At 46.0% G+C, this 25,343-nt stretch overlaps 1 protein-coding gene across 4 annotated transcripts in view; it reads left to right on the top strand.

Moving 5' to 3' along the window:
* Positions 1–25,343, top strand: part of LOC139409159 (CUGBP Elav-like family member 5) — a 251,431-nt gene that overhangs the window by 25,231 nt on the left and 200,857 nt on the right. For all 4 annotated transcript variants that reach the window (XM_071153936.1, XM_071153935.1, XM_071153934.1 and 1 more), the window contains exon 2: positions 768–850. In XM_071153936.1, coding sequence (XP_071010037.1) covers positions 768–850 — 83 coding nt within the window. The remainder of the gene's footprint in view (positions 1–767; positions 851–25,343) is intronic.

Raw genomic sequence — 25,343 nt, 5'->3', positions numbered from 1 at the left:
CTGGGCATTTGTTCTGTGCTCAGGGAGCCCTGAGGCCTGAAGCACTGCCCCCCCCACCCTCCATCCCTCCCACCGTCTGCACAGTGTTCGAGTCCTCCCATCCCTCCCTCTTTCCCCCTCTCTGTCCTGCGGCCCTGCTCCCTCTCGCTGTCTCTACTGCTGTCAGAAGGGTTCAGTGTTGTGCATCACGGCAGCATGGTAGGCGCTTTGGACAGGGAGAGGCTGATCTATGGTACTGGGGCTGGGATAGAGAGATATAGATAGAGAGGGAGTGAGAAGAGAGAGAGAAAAACAAGAGAAAGTAAGGCACAGAGAGAGAGAGGAGGGAGAGAGAAAGAGAGAGCATTCAGCCCGAAGGCCAACTGAAGACAGGAAGAAACTCGAGTGTATGTCTGCATTGACACTGTCTGCAGGGAGGGATTGTTCCCCAGGAGCAGCTCTTGCTGCCTCATTGTGAGGGACACATCCCCTTTCCAGGGTGTTGTTTTTCATGACTGACAAGGGCCTGAGACTAAGCGAGGTTGATGGGGACCCAATGTTGTGGGTGGAGGGGATTTGATTGAACACAGTTGTTGCCGAGTGTTGTTGTGCCCAGTAACTGACCTAGGGTTGATATCTATTGTCAGTCTCCTCTTGTTCTGTGACTGAGCTAGTGTTGCCACTCCGTGTTTAGTGTCCTTTCTTTTCATCAGTGTTCAGTCCCCAGTGTTCAGTCACCAGTGTTCAGATAGACTTGTGTTAATATCTCCCCCTTTTCTGTTTTTCAGGCTGCGCGTTCCTCACCTACTGCGCCCGCGAGTCGGCCATCAAAGCCCAGAACGCCCTCCATGAACAGAAAACACTGCCAGGGGTAGGTCTCTACCCACTTCACCACCATGCCATCTGAACACAGAAAATACCACCACCCACCACCTACCAGCCTACTCCAACCTGCTTCAGCCCCAGAGATAAAAAATACAAATAAAAAATACTTTGGAAAATGATTCAATCAATAATCCAGGCTTTTAAGGGCCGGTTTGAACTGTTTAATGTGTCTGTTCTCCGGGGAATATAGCCAGCATTGATCAGATGCACTCCACTCGCACTTTCTGAGGCAATGCCATCAAATGTCAATTCATTTGTTCTTTGCATTTGCTCAAATTGGTCTCTTTACAAAAGGCTTAGTGAGTCATTGTTGTTTACTTAGACGAAGGGGAAAACAGAAATGATATGCACGAGGGATGAAAGGGACAATTTGAAAATAGGAAAGGGCACTGTGTGTGAGTGTGAGGTAGGATTACTGCCTTTATAAACAAAATGTGTGCATATCTGTGCACGGTATGCGTGCGTGTTTATGCACAGTATCTGTGTGTGTAGTGTAGTGTGTGCATCTCTGTGTTTGTACACAGTGTGTGTGTGTGTGTGTGTGTGTGTGTGTGTGTGTGTGTGTGTGTGTGTGTGTGTGTGTGTGTGTGTGTGTGTGTGTGTGTGTGTGTGTGTGTGTGTGTGTGTGTGTGTGTGAGTAGTCCTCTTACCATTTCCCCCACTATGGCAGATAGCAAGTGACAAGGACACCGTCAGCGTCAGGAGTAGAGCGGAGTAGAGCCGGGTCTGCTAGACAGACAGCATGGCTCAACGTTACCGGGTCAGAAGAACATCACAGATAGACAGACCAACCCCCATCTCTGTGGAATAATACAAGAAGAAGCCTAGCCAAAGGGCACATGTTTCACATTAAACATGCAAATACTAACACTGCAAACTTTGAACATTTCTGGCACTTTTCTCGGAAAACAAGTTGTTTCTTTTATCCTTCAGATTTGCCAAGCTCCAGCCTGGAGGGCTTTTTTTCTTCTTAAAGAGCATTACAAAAAAAATGATAAAAAAGAAGTTGTTCTTTGAGAGAACGCCAAGGGATGCGTTCACGGTAGGCTATAACTGTGTTTAGCAGTGCGTTAAAGAGAGGGGGATTATTTCCCATCACATTCCGCCCGGCTCGTAGTCCCCTCTGTCTCGCGGAGTCGCTAATTGCGCCCCCTTGCCTGCCTGGGAGGGCATCCGTCAGGGTTGACCCACCACTGGGATTAAAAGGCGAGATGTGGATGAATGTATAAACGAGGGGTACGGGGGCACCGAGGCTGGGAGGGAAAACACAGTATCCAAACCATCTGTCCTCTGCAAGATTTAACATTCACAACATATTAAAGAACACCAAGCCATGTCAGGGAGAATTAACAGCCTTGTGCAACTCCTCAACTCCTTTCTCTGCGTGTATGTTTGTTATATTCTGCATCTGTTTGTCTTTGCTGGTAGACATGTTACAGTTATGATACACAGGCACAAACACATGCATAAAATGCTAATCAAGCACCTATATTGGGGCATCCAACAAAACAATGTCATCCAACAAACTATGCTACTCATACAATCCCTAGAAAGAGAATGCGTTCTCGCGTCGCATGAGTCTTGTAGGGTCTTCCCCACTAATATCCTACACTGTACTGTAGGATGGTACTTTTCCAGAAATCCAACCCTTCAACTGCCCGACCTGGAGTTGTAATCCCACCGAGTATCACTTCTACTCATGGTGAATACACAGAGGGTAGCATGGGGGTGCCTTCCCCTCTCCCCACTGTGCTGTGAAACAGCTACCCGTTCTCCTGCTCTAGCCCCGTGGAGACCCCCTGCCTCCTCTCTTCCTGAGACATAACATGTCACCCAAATAGAACAGGCAGACATTGCCGTGTGTCAAACCCCACCGAGACACACATACGCAGGTGCATGCCCCCCCCCTCCCCCAACAGAGCGCGAGATTCCCCTGTGGAAAAAGAGAATCAGATGGGTGGTCGGAGGTATAGCTACACCAGCTACGCTCAACAGTGTTTCTGTACTGCCTCCGGTAGTCACGACGACAACGTAGAAACACGGGCCTGCGGGAACAACACAGACACTATCACAGCTCCAGCCACTGTACCAGTACTGGGAACACACTGCTACCATCAATCCATCAGAGACGTGCTCCATCTAGTGTACTCAGAAGAGAGAGGAACCGATAGTAGCATGTCTGTTTTCATGTTCTGGAAATGGAGACAGGGCCATGGACAGAAATAGAGATAGAGAGAGGGAATGATAAAGGGATAGATGAGTGAGACAACGTGTGTAGTAGATATGTTGTAGTGTAGCAGGCTGGCTGTGCTCAGTGCATTGTGGATTGTGTGTTCTGTGGGCTGGAAAAGCTTCTCTCTGCTCTGCGGCCTCTCTCCAGTCAGCCATCAAGTCAAACAGCCAGCCAGCCATCCAGTCCCCCCCTCCCCCGTTGCTCTGTGCTGATGGTAAGTAGATATGCCAGTTTGTTTGTTTGAAAAATACTGCTTGATATGCAGTTTGCCAGGGGCTATGGTGTAATTAATGTAAACTAGGATTCCCCAGGAGAGGAGTTATGAGTTATTAACGATTGCATTTTGTCATTAACTCCTTCACCGCTGGCTGTCCCCCCACTTAAAGATGTGTGATGTGATTGCCATCTGATCGATGTGAAACCCAATCAATATAGACAGTATATTTAAGCAATAAGGCATGAGGGGGTGTGGTATATTGCCAATATACCACAGTTAAGGGCTGTTCTTATGCACGACACATCACAGAGTGCCTGGACACAGCCCTTAGCCGTGGTATATTGGCCATATATCACAAACTCTCGAGGTGCCTTATTGATATTATAAACTGCTTATCAACGTAATTAGAGCAGTAAAAATAAATGTTTTGTCATACCCGCGGTATACGGTCTGATATACCATGGCTGTCAGCCAATTAGCATTCAGGGCTCGAACCACCCAGTTTATAAAAGCATATAGTACATATTCTAGGTGTATACAAGAACCCGTAAAGGCAACTGAGTTTCAGGCCCACCATTTCCCTCTTGCCTCCCTGCACACACTCCCTCATAATGCTACCTGGCCTTTCATGGACTCATCAGTAATTGCTCACCACAATATTCTGAGGGCTATTGTCCGAGTCCCCAGGAAAACATTTGCTGCAGAAATGAATAGCATGCACTGATGGCTGTGTACTGAGCTGGAATGTATATCTATGCGGTTCAGAAAGAGAGAGAGAGAGAGAGAGAGAGACCCAGGAGGGGAGTATGTGTGGCTACAGAGTGGGACAGGTTCTGACAGCTGTCCAGGTGCATACAGTACACTGCCATCATGTCAGGGCCCTCTGTGGATACAGAGAGTGGGGTGTTGTGAAAAACATGTGCACATGGCAGCTTGTCGTGATCACACAGCGCTCACATCACTGATCTGTATGTGTGTTATTGTGTACTGTACACAGTACTGTATATGTTTGTGTGCAAGTGTGGTGTGTGTGGCTGTGTGTGTGTCTGTGTGTGGGCTCCCGAGTGGCGCAGGGGTCTAAGGCACTGCATCTCAATGCTAGAGGTTTCACTACAGACCCTGGTTCGAGCCCGGGCTCTATCACAACCGGCCGTGATCAGGAGTTAGATAGGGCGGCACACAATTGGCCCAGCGCTGTCCAAATTAGGGGAAGGTTTGGCCAGTTTGTAAAATAAGAATTTGTTCTTAGCTGACTTGCCTAGTTAAGTAAAGGTTACATTAAATAAAAGTATGTGCCTGTGTTATGGGGCAGACAAGCAATCACAATGTCAGCTAGTTTGGTGTTAATGCCACTAAATAAAAGCATGGGTGTACAAAGGCTTTTTTCTAACGTTTTTTTAGATTGCTTGATGAACACTGCCTAGTGTTTCTGAGACAGTTGGTCTCTGTTGGACTCAGTCCACCAGAGATTGACTTCACACACTCCGCACACCAGCTCAGCATCATAGCAAATCCCACATCCTTCACACAATCCCTCCTCTCAAATCCAACTGATCCAAGAAAATAATCTTAATCTCTTAGCCGTATACATATCAGGGTCCTTACCCCCTCTTTTGGACATGCGACCATGATGAAAACCAGTGATTGTCTATGTCAGGTGGCTGCTGGTGTATGAGCACAGCATGCATTTCCTTGTGGTATTAGTGCTGTTATTAGTGCTGTCACCTGGGGTGACTGTAAGAGGATGGCAGTGATTCAGGATCCAGCTTTATGGAAAAAGAATCCGCATTAAACTCCAATTGAGAACAGGAAGAAGATTATGCTGTGCAACATACAGGGCATTCGGAAAGTATTTAGGCACCTTGCATTTTTCCCCCAAAATGTATCTAATTGTTTTTTTCCCCTCATCAATTTACACACAATAACCCATAATGACAAAGCAAAAACAGTAAAAATATATATATATATTTTAGCAAATTAGTCAAACGTTTGGACACACCTACTCATTCCAGGGTTTTTCTTTTTTTTAACTATTTTTTACATTGTAGAATAATAGTGAAGACATAAAAACTATGAATTAACACATATGGAATCATGTAGTAACCAAAAAAGTGTATATTTATATTTGATATTTGAGATTCTTCAAAGTAGCCAGCTTGATGACAGCTTGACACACTCTTGGCATTCTCTCAACCAGCTTCATGAGGAATGCTTTTTCAACAGTCTTGAAGTAGTTCCCACATACGCTGAGCACTTGTTGGCTGCTAATCCTTCACTCTGTGGTCCAACTCCCAAATCATCTCAATTGGGTTGAGGTCGGGTGATTGTGGAGGCCAGGTCATCTGATGGAGCACTCCGTTACTCTCCTTGGTCAAATAGCCCTTACACAGCCTGGAGGTGTGTTTTGGCTCATTGTCCTGTTGAAAAGCAAATGATAATCCCACTAAGCACAAACCAGATGGGATGGCGTATCGCTTGCATATCGCTAGCGTCATTTACTGAGGAGTTGCTTCCATCTGGCCACACTACCATAAAGGCCTGATTGGTGGAGTGCTGCAGAGATGGTTGTCCTTCCGGAAGGTTCTCCCATCTCCACATAGGAACTCTGGAGCTCTGTCAGAGTGACCATCGGGTTCTTGGTCACCTCCCTGACCAAGGACCCCGAATGCTCAGTTTGGCCGGGCGGCCAGCTCTAGGAAAAGTATTGGTGGTTCCAAACTTCTTTGGAGGTCACTGTGTTCTTGGGGACCTTCAATGCTGCAGACATTTTTGGTACCCTTTCCCAGATCTGTGCCTCGACACAATCCTGTCTGGGGACTCTACGGACAAATCCTTTGACCTCATGGCTTGGTTTTCCCTTTGACATGCACTGTCAACTGTGGAACCTTATATAGACAGGTGTGTGCCTTTCCAAATCATGTCCAATCAATTTAATTTACCACAGGTGGACTCCAATCAAGTTGTAGAAACGTCTCAAGGATGATCAATGGAAACAGGATGCACCTGAGCTAAATTCCGAGTCTCATAGCAAAGGGTCTGAATACTTATGTAAATAAGTTAATTATGTTTTTTATTTTTTAATAAATGTGCAAAAATGTCTTAACCTGTTTTTATTTTGTCCTAATTGGGGTATTGTATGTAGATTGATGAGGAAAAAATTGTTTCATCAATTTTAGAATAAGGCTGTAAAACGGAAGAAAATGTGGAAAAAGTCAAGGGGTCTGAATACTTTCTGAATGTACTGTATGTGTGGTCCAGCAGTAATGTCAACAGTCTAGGCATATCCCCCTTCACCTCTGCCTCTGCCTCTCTCTCTCTCTCGTTTTCACATGCACACCCACATGCCACCTCTCTCTTACACACGCATGCAAACACACATACAAATAAACACACACACACACCACTGGGCTCAGCTAAGCTGTAAAGGGATGTGTGAGATGCCGGGAAGGAGCTGCATGGCTGGGGCTGTGTGTGCCAGGGAGAGTGGCGGACCTAGTGCAGTGGAAATGAGGTTGGCCTGCCACTGTGCTGTGCCACTCTGCACTTCCCCTCAGCATCCTCTCCCTGGGCCGTCCACTGGGCTTCACACACCCGCAATCTCCCATTCACCTGCTCATCAACCGTGGCCCTGCCTGCCTGCCGCAAAGGCTGAATAATTCAAGGCTGTGTTTGTGTGGGGGCAGGAGGGGAGTGGGCCGGTCAGCGAGAAGCCAATCGGTGCTGGCAGGATGAGAGGCCTTGTTGACCAGGGAGGGAGCCTCGTTAGAATTTAGCCCCTGGGTAACAGCAGTGTGTGTGTGTACGTGTGTGTGCATGGTGGGAAGGGATTGGGGGAAAGGAGCCTGAGAAGGGGAATAGAAAAGAAAACGGGACTAAGGTATTTCTCTCCAGGAGAATGTGTTTCTGCTTGCAATGTAAAAAAACACACATATTTCTGGACTGTGACACTCTGTACATGTTTGAATCCAAAATGGCTGTTTAGACAGTGAAATACTACAGTGCATTTGGAAAGGATTCAGACCCATTCTATTTTTTAAAATTTTGTTACATTGCAGCCTTATTCTAAAAATGATTACAAAAAATGTTTCCATCATAAATCGACACACAATACCCCATAACGACAAAGCACAAACAAATATTACATTTACATAAGTATTCAGACCCCTTACTCAGTACTTTGTTGAAGCACCTTTGACAGCGATTACTACCTCGAGTCTTCTTGGGTATAACGCTACAAGCTTGGCACACCTGTATGTGGGGAGTTTCTCTTATTCTTCTCTGCAGATCCTCTCAAACTCTGTCAGGTTGCATGGGGAGTGTTGCTGCACAGCTATTTTCAGGTCTCTCTAGAGATGTTCGATCGGGTTCAATTCCGGGCTCTGGTTGGGCCACTCAAGGACATTCAGATACTTGTTTCCCGAAGCCGCTCCTGCATTGCCTTGGCTGTGTGCTTAGGGTCATTGTCCTGTTGAAAGGTGAAACTTCGCCCCAGTCTGAGGTCCTGAGCGCTCTGAAACAGGTTTTCATCAAGGATCTCGCTGTACTTTGCTCCGTTCATCTTTGCCTCAATCCTGACTAGTCCCTGCCGCTGAAAAACATCCCCACAGCATGATGCTGCCACCACCATACTTCACCGTAGGGATGGTATTGTCTACGTGATGAGCAGTGCCTGGTTTCCTCCAGATGTGACGCTTGGTATTCAAATCAAAATCAAATCAAATGTATGTATATATCCCTTCGTACATCAGCTGATATCAAAGTGCTGTATAGAAACCCAGCCTAAAACCCCACAGCAAGCAATGCAGGTGTAGAAGCACGCTGGCTAGGAAAAACTCCTTAGAAAGGCCAAAACCTAGGAAGAAACCTAGAGAGGAACCAGGCTATGAGGGGTGGCCAGTCCTCTTCTGGCTGTGCCGGGTGGAGATGATAACAGAACATGGCCAAGATGTTCAAATGTTCATAAATTACCAGCATGGTCGAATAATAATAATCACAGTAGTTGTCGAGGGTGCAGCAAGTCAGCACCTCAGGAGTAAATGTCAGTTGGCTTTTCATAGCCGATCATTAAGAGTATCTCTACCACTCCTGCTGTCTCTAGAGAGTTGAAAACAGCAGGTCTGGTACAGGTAGCACGTCCGGTGAACAGGTCAGGATTCCATAGCATCAGGCAGAACAGTTGAAACTGGAGCAGCAGCACGGCCAGGTGGACTGGGGACAGCAAGGAGTCATCATGCCAGGTAGTCTTGAAGCATGGTCCTAGGGCTCAGGTCCTCTGAGAGAAAGAGAGAATTAGAGAGAGCATACTTAAATTCACACAGGACACCAGGCCAAAGAGTTCAATCTTTGTTTCATCAGAGCAGAGAATCTTGTTTCTCATGGTCTGAAACTCCTTTAGGTGCCTTCTGGCAAACTATAAACTGGCTGTCGTGTTTTTTACTGAGGACTGGCTTCCGTTTGGACACTTTAACGTAAATGCCTGATTGGTGGAGTGCTGCAGAGATGGTTGTCCTTCTGGAAGGTTCTCCCATCTCCACAGATGAACTCTGGAGCTCTGTCAGGGTGACCATCAGGTTCTTGGTCACCTCCCTGACCAAGGCCCTTCTCCCCCGGTTGCTCAGTTTGGCTGGGCGGACAGATCTAGGCTGAGATTTGATGGTTACCAACTTCTTCCATTTAAGAATGATGGAGGCCACTGTGTTCTTGGGAGACCTTCAATGCTGCAGAATTGTTTTGGTACCCTTACCCAGATCTGTGCCCCGACACAATCCTGTCTGGAAGCTCTACGGGCAATTCCTTCAACCTCGTGGCTTGGTTTTTGCTCGGACATGCACAGTCAACTGTGGGACCTTTAATAGACAGGCTTATGCCTTTCCAAATCATGTACAATCAATTTAATTTCACACAGGTGGACTCCAATCAAGTTGTAGAAACATCTCAAGGATGAGCAATGGAAACAGGATGCACCTGAGCTCAATTTCGATTCTCATAGCAAAGGTTCTGAATACTTACGTAAATAAGTTATTTCTGTTTTTATTTTTTCTAAATGTTCAATAATTTCTAAAAACCTGTTTTCACTTTGTCATTATGGGGTATTGTGTGTATATTTATGATGGAACAAAAATATTTAATCCATTTTTGAATAAGGCTGTAACATAACAAAGTGAATGTGTCTGAATACTTTCCGAATGCACTGTGCATAGCTGTCTCTCTAGTGTTAAATTAATATGCACTTATTAGCCACAGATGTCCGTCTGCAGTCCATTAATTGAAACATTTTCCCAGGGTCTCACTTCTAGCCATCAACAGACATGAAATATGCATGTTAAAACGCTACTGGTGCGGTTAAGGATTGATAACGTCTAAGACAGAGGAGTCCAGGATTTATGAGTCTTAGGCTGTTATTTAGTTGACTTGTTGTGAGCAGCCAATGAGCTCTCAGGTGGAGCCGCATTTAGTCTGACAGCCCGGGGATTCCGGAGTGCAGGGCTATTCTTTTTTTTTTTTTAAATAAGCTCTGTTGATTCATTGAGATGACAATGAAGTGGGTTTGTGGATTGTGGAGCTCTAATGGGTTTATATCATGTGTTATTACCCTGGCCAACTTTCAGTGATTAGTTGAAAGCCCTGACGGCGTCATAAAAGAAGTCAAAGAAGAGGGAGGTATAGGCACCGTAAGTTTACGTTTATGAAGCTTTATTGTGATGCACTCTTATTATAGGATCCACCGTGCCACAGAAATATTACTGCAGTGCCAGCGGCAGGATGTTAGGACTAAGAGGTAGAGAGGGTGAGAGGGAGAGAGGGAGAGAGGGTGAGAGTGTGTGCATGTTGTGTGTGTGTGTGTGTGTGTGTGTGTGTGTGTGTGTGTGTGTGTGTGTGTGTGTGTGTGTGTGTGTGTGTGTATGCCAGCGGCAGGATGTTAGTGTGTGTGTGTGTGTGTGTGTGTGTGTGTGTTTGTGTGTGTGTGTGTATGCCAGCGGCAGGATGTTAGTGTGTGTGTGTGTGTGTGTGTGTGTGTGTGTGTGTGTGTGTGTGTGTGTGTGTGAGGAGGGGGGGGGGCTGCTGTAATGGCACTAGGGTGTAATGTACGCAGTAAAGAGCTGCTGTACCAGAGTGCTCCTCAGGGAACTAAATCCCCACACCCCTGGAGCAGCAGCCAGGAATAGACTAAAACACATAGGGCTGGCTAACTGTTTGGCTTTGTGTTGTTTTCCCCCTCCCGCTCTTTCACTTTCTCCTTTCTTCTTTTCTTTTTTTTGTGGTAGATTAGCCACATATTTAGACAACCCGCCTCCTCCCAGGGGGCTTTGCTGCTGCTCAGTGTTTAGCAGAAAGCTGGCTTTGCACTCAATCTGGTCTCAGAGCATTTCTTATAATTCGGTATGTAAATCCGTGACACTCCGTTTAGTGTGATATGTTAGGTTTCGTATGGTATGTATTAATTTGTCGATGTCCATCACACATTTCATATGAATGTTACGAATTCTAGCTAGGTGGCTAATGTTAGCTAGCTCGCTAACGTTAGCTAGGCTAGGTGTTAGGGGTTAAGGTTAGGGTTAAGTTTAGGAGTTAGGTTAAAGGGTTAAGGTTAGGGTTTGGTGAAGTGTTAGCTTAAAGGGTTAAGGTGAGGGTTAGAGGAAGTGTTAGCTAACATGCTAAGTAATTCCAAAGTACCTAAAAAGTAGTAAGTAGTTGCAAAGTTTAGCTAATTAGCTAAAGTTGTCAATGATGAGATTTGAACTTGCAACTTTTGGGTTGCTAGATGTTTTCATTATACACCCACCCATTCACCGATCCGCGTTTGCAATAAGTAACCATCTGTCTTATGTAACCATACCAAACGTAACATATAAAAGGTGAGCCCATTGATGAAAGGTGAGCCCATTGATAAAATGTGAGCCCATTGATAAAAGGTGAGCCCATTGAAATAGTGTAGGAGTACAAATACCTTGGGCTAGCCATTGATAACAATCTGTCCTGGGATCAGTGTACTGACTATTTTTAAGAAAGGCCAACATACGGAAACTGCACTTTTTGAATTTTGATCTAACCATCATGGATATCTTATCTGAACTGCTGGTTTGGGAATATCAAGATTGCACAAAAAAATTGGTTGGTCCACCCTGAATTCCAGCTCCTTCCCTCTGGCCACAGGTACAGACTACCTAAAATAAAATAGAACAAATAGGGCCAAGTACTCTTTTATACCGAATGCAATTCTGCATTTTAACAAAATGTTGGACTAATTGCACTTAGCACTTGCACTATCAAACTGCACTTATCCTGCCAATTTGCTTGTAAATATCCTTGCTATTTATTTTTACGTGATGTGTTCTATGACTGCGGTCAGATGAATTGCCTCTCTGAGGACATGAACATTTTCTGAATCTGAAAATATTATACTAAATGGAGTGTTTCGGATAATACGAAATGCTCTGAGACCAGGTTGTTGCACTCTGAACTCACAGCCCTTTAACTACTTTGCAGATATCAAACAATCATAATATCAGTAAAAAATATCAAATTCACAGTTTACGCTACAAAATCAACATTATTAGCGGTTTTAAAAATGGGTTCTATTTGACTCAATGTTCCATGACGTTCACTAAGACATTGTTGGCAGAATAGATGGATGCAGTTCAATGTATGATTAATATAATTCACCAATGCATTTCTTGGTAGTCCAAAACATATTGTTATCAGGTTGTAAATCACAGCTAGCCTGGTACGTTGTTTGCTGTCTCTGTTCGGGATGCACTGTTTCAGTTTCAGTGACTCAATATTTTGTACAAAAAACGGACGAATGTAACTAAGGCTGGGAATGTCAATACATTCAAACTAGTAAGGGCAATGATCACAAGTCAGTCATAATGTGGCTAATATGCTAGCGTAACTATTTATGTAGAAAGTTAAAATCACAGAGCCTAACGTTAGCTAGATATCTAGCTAGCTGCTACTGTAGGAGGATGTTATGTCATTGGAGGAGTGTATGAATGACTGACTTTTTCCCCTCATATCATTTTTCAGTGGCTACACAGCTAGAGATGCACTTGTCATTTGGTTAGCTAGCAAGAAATGTCAATCGCTTTGCAAGCTAGCTATGCTGAACCATTGTTATCCAGTTAACATATCTCTTGCGTTCGAAGATTCACTCTGGCTAGCTATCTACTCCGATTTCAGAGCACACTTGTCTGAGTGTGCCAGACCGCAGAATAACTGATGAATTTACAAACGCGCAACACCCACTGAATATGACCAGTGTCATTAAACGTAGGCAAAAAAAGTAATAGTTAATCAAGAACATTCTAGATAACATGTAAACAGCCTAACCAGCTCTGCTACGGCGAGTAAAATGGTCACTGAGGTGTTCTCTCATTTGTGGCTGGAAGTAGCTAGCTAGCAAGCTAGCCAACATTAGCCATTTAGCTTGGGTGCTTGGTTGGGACAACGCATGTATTGGCAGGCAAACTGCAGAAGGACGAGCAGGCTATTCCCCATCGTTTATCATTGCAATTTTGATGGCCAACTAGCCAAAAAAGTTTGTTATATTTTAGCTCATGCCGCTCTGGCTAGCATTAGTTGTTGATCTTGTTGTTGTTGATGTGCATATAGGGAAAGACAGCCTAGCTCTTTATGGTTGTTTGATCAATAGGACTGTAAAGTTCCCAAATGTAAGAGGACTCCCATGGTATTTAGCTACAGAAATCCATTCAAGTGTATGTGTTCTAATGATCTAAAGTTGCGCTGTTGCAACTGCCTCTAAACACACAGTCCAGTTCAAAGTGAATGATGGCAGGCCCTTGTGGCAAATGGCTTGTTTGCATACTGTAGACTCTGGTCCTGGACGAGACAGATGTTTTTATTAGGTTTTATTTACTGCAGTGTCTGTTAATTGTCCAAACGCACTGCCACTTTCCCGCTCTATATTGCTATAGAAATGTTTTAGTATACGTAATTCCCAAACATTCTGAGAATTTAGGAAAAACTTGAAAATGACCATATCTAAGCGATCGCTTGACAGAACATGTCAAACGAAGTGTCATATTCTTCCTCGGGGTGTAAAGGAACAGATTTGAATAAGATTTCATGTTGCTAAAATGCTGTCAGTTCCACTTTAAGAGAAGGTAAAGCCCTGAAACAAAACACAGGTTTCTGTAAGAACATTTTATGGCTTGTTTTATGTTCCGCATGCAGAATGGGACAGGGCTAGAACAGCCAGAGACATAGTTTGGGAAGTTTGTATTCCAGAATCCAGCAAACTCTGCAGCGGTGGTTAACTAAGGTTTTAGGATGATGTGGTCACATCTTGTTGCAGAGTTACTGTAGTTGTTATGGTGGTGTATGACCTGGGGGAGACTCAGTTGGGGACATCTCTTAACACCAACACCAGGAGCTTTGGAACAAGCTGAAGCAGAGAGACAGAGAGACGAAGGAAGCCTCCATTAACTGCCCTATTCGATTATTCCCCACTGTAACACACTGTAACACAGTGTCCACCCTGAGGATAGAACAATGGCACTGTCAACTGCAACCACCACCCTCTCCCTCGTGTGACTTCGACTAGTGGCTCATACTGAGAAAATAGCCTGGGAAACAGAATCATCTAACAAGCCTGCCCATTAAGCCACTTCGTCATGTGAAGTGTGCTATTTCTTATCTGAGGTACAGGTTGAAAGAAAGAGATTAATTATTAATGTTTCTTATTTTTAGCCTCTTTAACCTATTTCTGGTTGTGGCTGGAGACCGGCCTTGTGTCTGTGGGATTGAGTCATGTGACGTTGTGATCTGGGTTAGCTAGCTAGTGGTGTGACGCTGGCCTGATGGTGATGTCTGCCAGGCTGCTGGCCATGCCCACTCTGACCTGGCTCGGTTCAGTTCTGCTTGGCTCGTCCTGGCTCTGTGGAGTATCATCTGTCTGTCTGTTTCCCTGGTGGGCCAAACCAGATGAGTCCGGTTCCGTTTCAGGCCAGGAGGAGGAGCGGGCCAGAGTGGAGAACAAGGCCCAGATAACGTGACTGCCAATCCATCTTGGTGTCCCTGAACACGCCTGTGCAGGTGTGTGCCTGCAGACAGACAGACAGACACACACACACACACACACACACACACACACACACACACACACACACACACACACACACACACACACACACACACACACACACACAAAGGGGAAGAGACTGCGTGTGTATGACAAAGTGTGGTCCTGAATAGAGGTGTGTGTGGAGGAAAAAAGATTAGCGCCCCCCCCCCCCACCCCCCACCCCAAAACACGATATTGAAATAGACAGGGTGAGACTTTAGGAGGCACTTGAAGCAACTGGAAAACATGAAGGGCACACTTAAGAAACATCTTCCTGTACTGCTAATTGGAGTTGTCACCACACTGCCCATGCTTGATGCATCTGGGAACAAGAGTCAGCGGTGTGGGAGGGGGCCAATGTGAGAGAGTGGGTAAGATATTGATAGAGAGAGAGAGACAGAGAGACAGATACAGAGACTGAGAGTGAGCTCTGTTCACAAACACAAATAGACCCCAGAGAGCCCCAGGAGAGCAACACAATTAGACCCAACCAAATCATGAGAAAACAAAAAGATAATTACAAGACACATTGGAAAGAATTAACAAAACAACTGAGCAAACTAGAATGCTATTTGACCCTTAACAGAGAGTACACAGTGGCAGAATACCTGACCACTGTGACTGACCCAAACTTAAGGAAAGCTTTGACTATGTATAGATTCAGTGAGCATAGCCTTGCTATTAAGAAAGGCCGCCGTAGGCAGAAATGGCTCTCAAGAGAAGACAGGCTACAGTATGTGCACAACAATGCTCACAAAATAAGGTGGAAACTGAGCTGCATATATCCATATTAGAGATACATATTTTCCTCAGATTACACAGATACACAAAGAATTCGAAAACAAACCCATATATTGATAAACTCCCATATCTACTGGGTGAAATACCACAGTGTGCCATCACAGCACCAATATTTGTGACCTTTTGCCGCAAGAAAAGGGCTACCAATGATGAACATCACCATTGTAAATACAACCCATATTTATGCTTATTTATTTTCCATTTTGTACTTTAACTATTTGCACATAATGTTATTTGTTTTATCTTTATTGTAATGTTCACTGTACATTTGTAATGTTTATTTCTCTTTTGTTTATTATCTAGTTCACTTGCTTTGGAAATGTTAACATATGTTTCCCATGCCAATAAAGCCCTTGAATTGAAATGAATTTTGAGAGAGAGTGAGAGCGAGAGAGAGAGGACACAGGGTCATGTTGACAGCTTGAAGCCTTACCTTCAGCGGGATGTGTGAACTGTTATCCATGTTAAAACAGCCCTCCCCCCAAGCCGTGCTGTGGAGGGGGAGCCCACTCCCCTCAGTCCCCTGGATCCAGCAGGCTCATTTGTAAGGCAGATCTGGCCCCGGACGGAGCACAGAAGGTAGAGGGGGGCTGGACTGAGCCATTTGTCAGCAGAAATCAGGGCTGATGCAATACATCGCCTGCCAGGGGGCGAGGAGAGGAGGCTGATTGACTGGAGGCAAGCGGGGACTGATTACTCATGACACCCCCCTAACCCCCTGCTGTCCCGACACCCCTCCCCCACCCACGGCCTGATTAGGCCTGTGGCACTCCGGCGGAACCAAGCGGAGGGGGACAGTGTGAGGACAGTGTGTGTGTGAGGTTGGGGGATAGTGACCTGGAATATGAGTGTGTAGAGGGGTTGGTCATGCCCACTCATGTGGAAGTGTGAATAAGCATTGCAGAACAGAACAGAGCAGAGGTGAGCCGGCAGTGCAGTATGGGCCCCTACTGGCCGGAGAGCCATCATGGTCAGTATGGCTGCTCCAGAGCCCCCAGCTTTCTGCTCAGCCAGCACAGACAGAGCAGATAGAGCACAGTCAACATACCCATCACCGTTCTAGACTTCATGTTGACAGATAATGACTCAAATAATGTATTGCAGTGTTAGAGAAAGCCAAGAGATTTCATGTGATATTTTTCAAATTTCATCACACTGGACGCTTTTAGATCTGTTTTGTATGCTTTGTTTGACTTTATAGATATGATTTCAGAAGGTGACAAGGTGACGTGCCTGGCTTCTAGACTTATAATGTGAGTATTCTTCTAGAAGCCTGATGGAAATAACCAATCAAAAATAAAAGTCACAAATCAAGCCCACGTAGTTTCCTGCCAGCACCTAGCAGGCTATAGTCTTCAGTCTGTAAACTATTGAGAGTGTGAGTTACCTGTAATGAGAGGTGTGCTTTAATAATTCATAGTAAAACAGTATACTGGATTTCTTCCAGCTGACTTTTAGGTCTAACACAATTTTTCCCTTCTCAACGATAGCAAGGCTACCACATATACCCGAGAGGGGCTGCTGGGGACACCCACGTAATTTGGTTGTGTTGCTGTTGTTGGCAGAGGTTGTTGACGACATGGATGGAGGGAGGGCCATGTGTGGTTCTCAGACAGCATGGTCCCCCACTCCAGCACATCCCCAAAGCTCCCTCTATACAGCTGGGATGCATACGCCTGCAGGGTGCCGGGGGAAGCAATTTGACATCGCACTGCTCCGCAGGGTTAGCCGATCTGCATCTCGAAAAGCGTCTCCCTGTGAGTTCTCACTCATTACGTCTGAGCAGGAAGTGTCTTTCTGAAGGCAGGATGGAGAAAGAGAGAGAGCAGTGCCGTGTGAAGCATTGAGTTGTGGAGATGATGATGATGTGGAGATGGGAGGGGTTGATGTGTGGGAGTGAGAGACGAGAGGTGGGTTGGTCTGGGGCCCACTGCCGACCACCGCCAGGCTGGCGGTTCTAACCAGCATAGAGCGGCCAGCTACAACCTAGGCCGTCGCCACGGCAGCCACTCCATTATGGAGCAGCATGATGAACACCAAAGGCCTCCCAGGGACAATCATTAAGTTGTCAGCGTGGCGCTGTAAAGAGCACTTCGGGCTGAGTTGAAATATTGCTGTGTTCTTTGAAAAAAAAAATGGAAGTAATCACGCGCCTTTGATGCCTCCAGATACCCCCAGATGCTTTGGTGATCCATGTTTTTCATATACAGTAATATGGGTCTATTGTCCATGGAGCTTTGTCAATACATTAATACATGGTAGCGACGGGGGCCATAAAACCTTCTGCAGCAGTATCTCTGGAAACAACACTGGAACAATGCTTATTTTTTCTCTTTTTTATTTGTACTGTGTGTCTGTGTATGTAGGCTACACTCCTTAATGGTGTCTGTGTATGTAGACTACACTCCTTAATGGTGTCTGTGTATGTAGACTACACTCCTTAATGGTGTCTGTGTATGTAGGCTACACTCCTTAATGGTGTCTGTGTATGTAGACTACACTCCTTAATGGTGTCTGTGTATGTAGACTACACTCCTTAATGGTGTCTGTGTATGTAGGCTACACTCCTTAATGGTGTCTGTGTATGTAGACTACACTCCTTAATGGTGTCTGTGTATGTAGGCTACACTCCTTAATGGTGTCTGTGTATGTAGACTACACTCCTTAATGGTGTCTGTGTATGTAGACTACACTCCTTAATGGTGTCTGTGTATGTAGGCTACACTCCTTAATGGTGTCTGTGTATGTAGACTACACTCCTTAATGGTGTCTGTGTATGTAGACTACACTCCTTAATGGTGTCTGTGTATGTAGGCTACACTCCTTAATGGTGTCTGTGTATGTAGACTACACTCCTTAATGGTGTCTGTGTATGTAGGCTACACTCCTTAATGGTGTCTGTGTATGTAGACTACACTCCTTAATGGTGTCTGTGTATGTAGACTACACTCCTTAATGGTGTCTGTGTATGTAGGCTACACTCCTTAATGGTGTCTGTGTGTGTAGACTACACTCCTTAATGGTGTCTGTGTATGTAGACTACACTCCTTAATGGTGTCTGTGTATGTAGGCTACACTCCTTAATGGTGTCTGTGTGTGTAGACTACACTCCTTAATGGTGTCTGTGTATGTAGACTACACTCCTTAATGGTGTCTGTGTATGTAGACTACACTCCTTAATGGTGTCTGTGTATGTAGACTACACTCCTTAATGGTGTCTGTGTATGTAGGCTACACTCCTTAATGGTGTCTGTGTATGTAGACTACACTCCTTAATGGTGTCTGTGTATGTAGGCTACACTCCTTAATGGTGTCTGTGTATGTAGGCTACACTCCTTAATGGTGTCTGTGTATGTAAGCTACACTCCTTAATGGTGTCTGTGTATGTAGACTACACTCACTAATGGTGCCTGTGTTTGGTACATTCTCTACTAACCACTCTATGTCTGTACTACATGTATGGTCCCTATACTAAGCCTATGCACTGAATATGGTCCCTTCTATGCACTGTGTGAGCTAGTGTAGATCACGGCGCCAGAGGGGATGGCTGCCATTTTATGGGCTCCTAACCAACTGTGCTATTTTGTTTGTTTTCTCAAATTGTTTGTAACTCATTTTGTACACAATGTTGCTCTTCTGACCGAAAAGAGCTTCTGGACATCAGAACAGCGATTACTCACCTCAAACTGGATGAAGATTGTTTCTTTAATGAGTTCGACGCAAAGGATATATTGCTTTGTCGAGGCAAGGCCCAAATCCCCGCCATCCACGTGAAAAAAGACAGAGAAAAAGGGGGAGGATGGAGGGGTGCCTTGTAAGAATTTGCTGACGAGTAGGTGAAGAACCACTACCCTCCATATTATTGGCCAACGTGCAATCATTGGAAAACAAACTGGACAATCTACGATTAAGACTATCCTACCGACGGGACATTAAAAACTGTAATATCTTATGTTTCACCGAGACGTGGGTAAATGACGACATGGATAATAGAGAGCTGGCTGGCTTCTCTGTTTATCGGCAGGACAGAGCAGCTACGTCTGTTAAGATGAGGCACGGGGGTGTGTGTCTATTTGTCAAAAACTGCTGGTGCGCGAGGTCTAATATTAAAGAAGTCTTGCGGTATTGCTCGCCTAAGGTAGAATACCTCATCATAAGCTGTAGACCACACTATCTACCAAGAGGGTTCTCATCTATATTATTCGTAGCCATCTATTTACCACCAAAAACCGATGTTGGCACTAAGACCGCACTCAACAAGCAGAATAAGGCCATAAGTAAACAAGAAAATGCTCATCCAGAAGCGCCGATACTAGTGGCCGGGGACTTTACTGCAGGCAAACTTGAATCCGTTTTACCTAATTTCTACCAACATGTCACATGTGCAACCAGAGGAAAAATAGCTCTAGACCACCTCTACTCCACACACAGAGACCCATACAAAGCTCTCCCTCGCCCTCCATTTGGCAAATCTGACCATAATTCTATCCTCTGGATTCCTGCTTACAAGCTAAAACTAAAGCAGGAAGCACCAGTGACTTGGTCAATACATAAGTGGTCAGATGACACGGATGCTACGATACAGGACTGTTTTGCTAGCACAGACTGGAATATGTTCTGGGATTCATCCAATGGCATTGAGGAGTATACCACCTCAGTCACCGGATTCATAAATAAGTGCATTGACGACGTCGTCCCCACAGTGACTATACGTACATATCCCAACCAGAAGTCATGGATTACAGGCAGCATCCACACTGAGCTGAGGGCTAAAGCAGCCGATTTCAAGGAGCGGGACATTAATCCAGACGCTTATAAGAAATCCCGCTATGCCCTCAGACGAACCATCAAACAGGCAAAGCGTCAATACTAAGATTGAATCCTAATACACCGGCTCTGACGCTCAATGGATGTTGCAGGGCTTGAAAAGTATTACGTACTACAAAGGGAAACCCAGTTGCAAGCTGCCCAGTGACTCAAGCCTACCGGATGAGCTAAATGCCTTTTATGCTCACTTCGAGGCAAGCAACACTGAAGCATGCACGAGAGCACTAGCTGTTCTGGACAACTGTGTGATCACGCTCTCCATAGCCGATGTGAGCAAGACCTTTAAACAGGTCAACATTCAAAAAGCAGTGGGTCAGATGGATTACCAGGACATGTACTCAAAGCAAGCGTAGACCAACTGGCAAGTGTCTTCACTGACATTTTCAACCTCTCCCTGACCGAGTCTGTAATACCTACATGTTTCAAACAGACCACCATAGTCCCTGTGCCCAAGAAAGCGAAGGTAATTTGCCTAAAAGATTACCGCCCCATAGCACTCACGTCGGTAACCATGAGGTTCATTAAAAGGTTGGTCATGCCTCACATCAACACCATCATTTTTATTTATTTTATTTATTTCACCTTTATTTAACCAGGTAGACAAGTTGAGAACAAGTTCTCATTTACGATTGCGACCTGGCCAAGATAAAGCAAAGCAGTTCGACACATACAACGACACAGAGTTACACATGGAGTAAAACAAACATACAGTCAATAATACAGTAGAAACAAGTCTATATACGATGTGAGCAAATGAGGTGAGATAAGGGAGGTAAAGGCAAAAAAAAGGCCATGGTGGCGAAGTAAAATCAAATCCAAATCAAATGTATTTGTCACATACACATGGTTAGCAGATGTTAATGCGAGTGTAGCGAAATGCTTGTGCTTCTAGTTCTGACAATGCAGTAATAATATAGCAAGTAAAACACTAGAATGGTAGATTTGCAATACAATATAGCAAGTAAAACACTGGAATGGAGATTTGCAGTGGAAGAATGTGCAAAGTAGAAATACAAATAATGGGGTGCAAAGGAGCAAAATAAATAAATAAATAAAATAAAATAAATACAGTAGGGAAAGAGGTAGTTGTTTGGGCAAAATTATAGGTGGGCTATGTACAGGTGCAGTAATCTGTGAGCTGCTCTGACAGCTGGTGCTTAAAGCTAGTGAGGGAGATAAGTGTTTCCAGTTTCAGAGATTTTTGTAGTTCATTCCAGTCATTGGCAGCAGAGAACTGGAAGGAGAGGCGGCCAAAGAAAGAATTGGTTTTGGGGGTGACCAGAGAGATACACCTGCTGGAGCGCGTGCTACAGGTGGGTGATGCTATGGTGACCAGCGAGCTGAGATAAGGGGGAACTTTACCTAGCAGGGTCTTGTAGATGACATGGAGCCAGTGGGTTTGGCGACGAGTATGAAGCGAGGGCCAGCCAAAAAGAGCGTAGAGGTCGCAATGGCGGGTAGTATATGGACCTTTGGTGACAAAACGGATGGCACTGTGATAGACTGCATCCAATTTGTTGAGTAGGGTATTGGAGGCTATTTTGTAAATGACATCGCCAAAGTCGAGGATTGGTAGGATGGTCAGTTTTACGAGGGTGTGTTTGGCAGCATGAGTGAAGGATGCTTTGTTGCGAAATAGGAAGCCAATTCTAGATTTAACTTTGGATTGGAGATGTTTGATGTGGGTCTGGAAGGAGAGTTTACAGTCTAACCAGACACCTAGGTATTTGTAGTTGTCCACGTATTCTAAGTCAGAGCCGTCCAGAGTAGTGATGTTGGACAGGCGGGCAGGTGCAGGCAGCGATCGGTTGAAGAGCATGCATTTAGTTTTACTTGTATTTAAGAACAATTGGAGGCCACGGAAGGAGAGTTGTATGGCATTGAAGCTTGCCTGGAGGGTTGTTAACACAATGTCCAAAGAAGGGCCAGAAGTATACAGAATGGTGTCGTCTGCGTAGAGGTGGATCAGAGACTCACCAGCAGCAAGAGCGACATTATTGATGTATACAGAGAAGAGAGTCGGTCCAATAATTGAACCCTGTGGCACCCCCATAGAGACTGTCAGAGGTCCGGACAACAGACCCACCGATTTGACACACTGAACTCTATCAGAGATGTAGTTGGTGAACCAGGCGAGGCAATCATTTGAGAAACCAAGGCTGTCGAGTCTTCCGATGAGGATGTGGTGAGTCGAAAGCCTTGGCCAGATCAATGAATACGGCTGCACAGTAATGTTTCTTATCGATGGCGGTTAAGATATCGTTTAGGACCTTGAGTGTAGCTGAGGTGCACCCATCACCAGCTCTAAAACCAGATTGCATAGCAGAAAGGGTATGGTGAGATTCGAAATGGTCGGTAATATGTTTGTTGACTTGGCTTTCGAAGACCTTAGAAAGGCAGGGTAGGATAGATATAGGTTTGTAGCAGTTTGGGTCAAGAGTGTCCCCCCCTTTGAAGAGGGGGATGACCGCAGCTGCTTTCCAATCTTTGGGAATCTCAGACGACACGAAAGAGAGGTTGAACAGGCTAGTAGTAGGGGTGGCAACAATTTCGGCAGATAATTTTAGAAAGAAAGGGTCCAGATTGTCTATCATGCCGGAAACCCTAGACCCACGAATTTGCACACCACTCCAACAGATCCACAGATGACTCAATCTCAATCGCACTCCACACTGGACAAAAGGAACACCTATGTGAGAATGCTGTTCATTGACTACAGCTCAGCTTTCAACACCATAGTACCCACAAAGCTTGTCACTAAGCTAAGGACTCCGGGACTAAACACCTCTCTCTGCAACTGGATCCTGGACTTCCTGACAGGACGCCCCCAGGTGGTAAAGGTAGGCAACAACACATCTGCCATGCTGATCATCAACACTGGGGCCCATCAGGGGTACGTGCTTAGTACCCTCCTGTACTCCTTGTTCACCCACGACTGAGTGGCCAAGCACGACAACACCATCATTAAGTTTGCTGACGACACAAACGTGGTAGGCTTGATCACCGACAACTATGAGACAGCCTATAGGGACGAGGTCAGAGACCTAGCAGTGTGGTGCCATGACAACAACCTCTCCCTTAATGTGAGCAAGACAAAGGAGATGATCATGGACTACAGGAAAAGGAGGGCCGAACAGGCCCCCATTAACATCAAGGCTGAAGTGGAGCGGGTCAAGAGTTTCAAGTTCCTTGGTGTCCACATCACCAGCAAACTATCATGGTCCAAACACACCAAGACAGTTGTGAACAGTTGTGAAGAGGGCACGACAACACCTTTTCCCCCTCAGGAGACATGGGTCCCCAGTTCTTCAAAAAGTTCTACAGCTGCCTGGTATGGCAACTGCTCGGCATCTGACCCTAAGACACTACAGAGCGTAGTGCATATGGCCCAGTACATCACTGGGGCCAAGCTTCTTGACATCCAGGACCTTTATACTAGGCAGTGTCAGAGGAAGGCCCAGACTCCAGTCACTCAAATCAGAGACTGTTCTCTCTACTACCGCATGGCAAGCGGTACTGGAGCGTGGGGGACATACATTCTGGGTCTTGGGTTGGGTTGAGGTCGGGTGATTGTGGAGGCCAGGTCACCGGAGAGCCAAAGTCTTGGACCAAAACGCTCCTTACCAGCTTCTACCCCGAAGCCAGAAGACTGCTGAACAATTAATCAAATGGCCACCCGGACTGGATGTCTGTATTCTGTGTATTGAATGTATGTTCCCCACTAAGCTCTGTATGTCTGTATTCTGTGTAGTGTACGTATGTCCCCCACTAAGCGCCGTATGTCTGTGTTCTGTGTAGTGAATGTATGTCCCCACTAAGCTCTGGATGTCTGTGTTCTGTGTAGTGAATGTATGTCCCCACTAAGCTCTGGATGTCTGTGTTCTGTGTAGTGAATGTATGTCCCCCACCCACTGTTGTCCCAGATGCTGTCCCTGATTCTGACCATGGGTGTGTGAGGCAGGATAGAGGTGTCTCTCCTCAGACTCCGCCGCTAATGGGGCTCAGCCGAACCGTCACCGTGGCAACACTGGCAAACCGACAGGCCGCCACACGGAGCCTCCAGAAACACACAAACACACGACTCAAGCACCACACACGTGTGCACCCACGCACACACACAGAAGCACAAACAAACATGCATGCATGCACACACACATATATAATGCAAAATCCACTATCCACAATTCATGAGGTGTCGGGGCGGAGGACAAGACAACAACACATTTATTTACTGGGTTTATTTGACCTGTTTTCCCTGATTTATTATTTATGATTCTATTGATCTGTGTGACACTGTGGCGGACAGCGTCGGGCACCTCAACTGTCTGACTGTCTCCCTGCCTACCTGTATCCCTCCCTCCCTCCCTCCCTCCCTGACTGTCTTCCTGCCCACCTGTATCCCTCCCTCCCTCCCTCCCTGACTGTCTCCCTGCCTACCTGTATCCCTCCCTCCCTCCCTCCCTCCCTCCCTGACTGTCTCCCTGCCTACCTGTATCCCTCCCTCCCTCCCTCCCTGACTGTCTCCTTGCCTACCTGTATCCCTCCCTCCCTCCCTGACTGTCTCCCTGCCTACCTGTATCCCTCCCTCCCTCCCTCCCTGACTGTCTCCTTGCCTACCTGTATCCCTCTCTCCCTCCCTGACTGTCTCCCTGCCTACCTGTATCCCTCCCTCCCTCCCTGACTGTCTCCCTGCCTGCCTGTCTCCCTGCCTACCTGTATCCCTCCCTCCTTCCCTCCCTGACTGTCTCCCTGCCTACCTGTATCCCTCCCTCCCTCCCTGACTGTCTCCCTGCATACCTGTATCCCTCTCTCCCTCCCCGACTGTCTCCCTGCCTACCTGTACCCCTCCCTCCCTGACTGTCTCCCTGCCTACTTGTATCCCTCCCTCCCTGACTGTCTCCCTGCCTACCTGTATCCCTCCCTCCCTCCCTGCTTGTCTGTCTCCCTGCCTGCCTGTTTCCCTGCCTGCCTATCAGCATGCCTGTAGGACTGGCTGTTCCTTTGTTCCTCCACAACAACCAGGCGGCCGCTGGCACATCACGCCACACAGCCTTTCTTTTTAAACCAGAGGGGAGAAAGCCCTTCCTTATTCAACATCTTTATCCCCGATCTGAGTGGGCTGATTCATGCTTAGACATTATATCCCAGCACAAAGCACAGGGGTGATGATTGACTTGAATATTTGGCTTAGCTTAACTGTGTGTTTTTAGCAGTGCCTATTACTGCAGGATCATCAGCCCAGTCCCTGGAGGCTGCTCCCCAGTGCCCACCCCCTGGAGCCAGGGGAAGAGCCTGCCTGCTGCCCATATCTCCATCCC

This window comes from Oncorhynchus clarkii, chromosome 5, assembly GCF_045791955.1.
Source record: "Oncorhynchus clarkii lewisi isolate Uvic-CL-2024 chromosome 5, UVic_Ocla_1.0, whole genome shotgun sequence".
Classification (NCBI taxonomy): Eukaryota; Metazoa; Chordata; class Actinopteri; order Salmoniformes; family Salmonidae; genus Oncorhynchus; species Oncorhynchus clarkii.
This window is presented reverse-complemented; position numbering and strand designations above follow the sequence as displayed.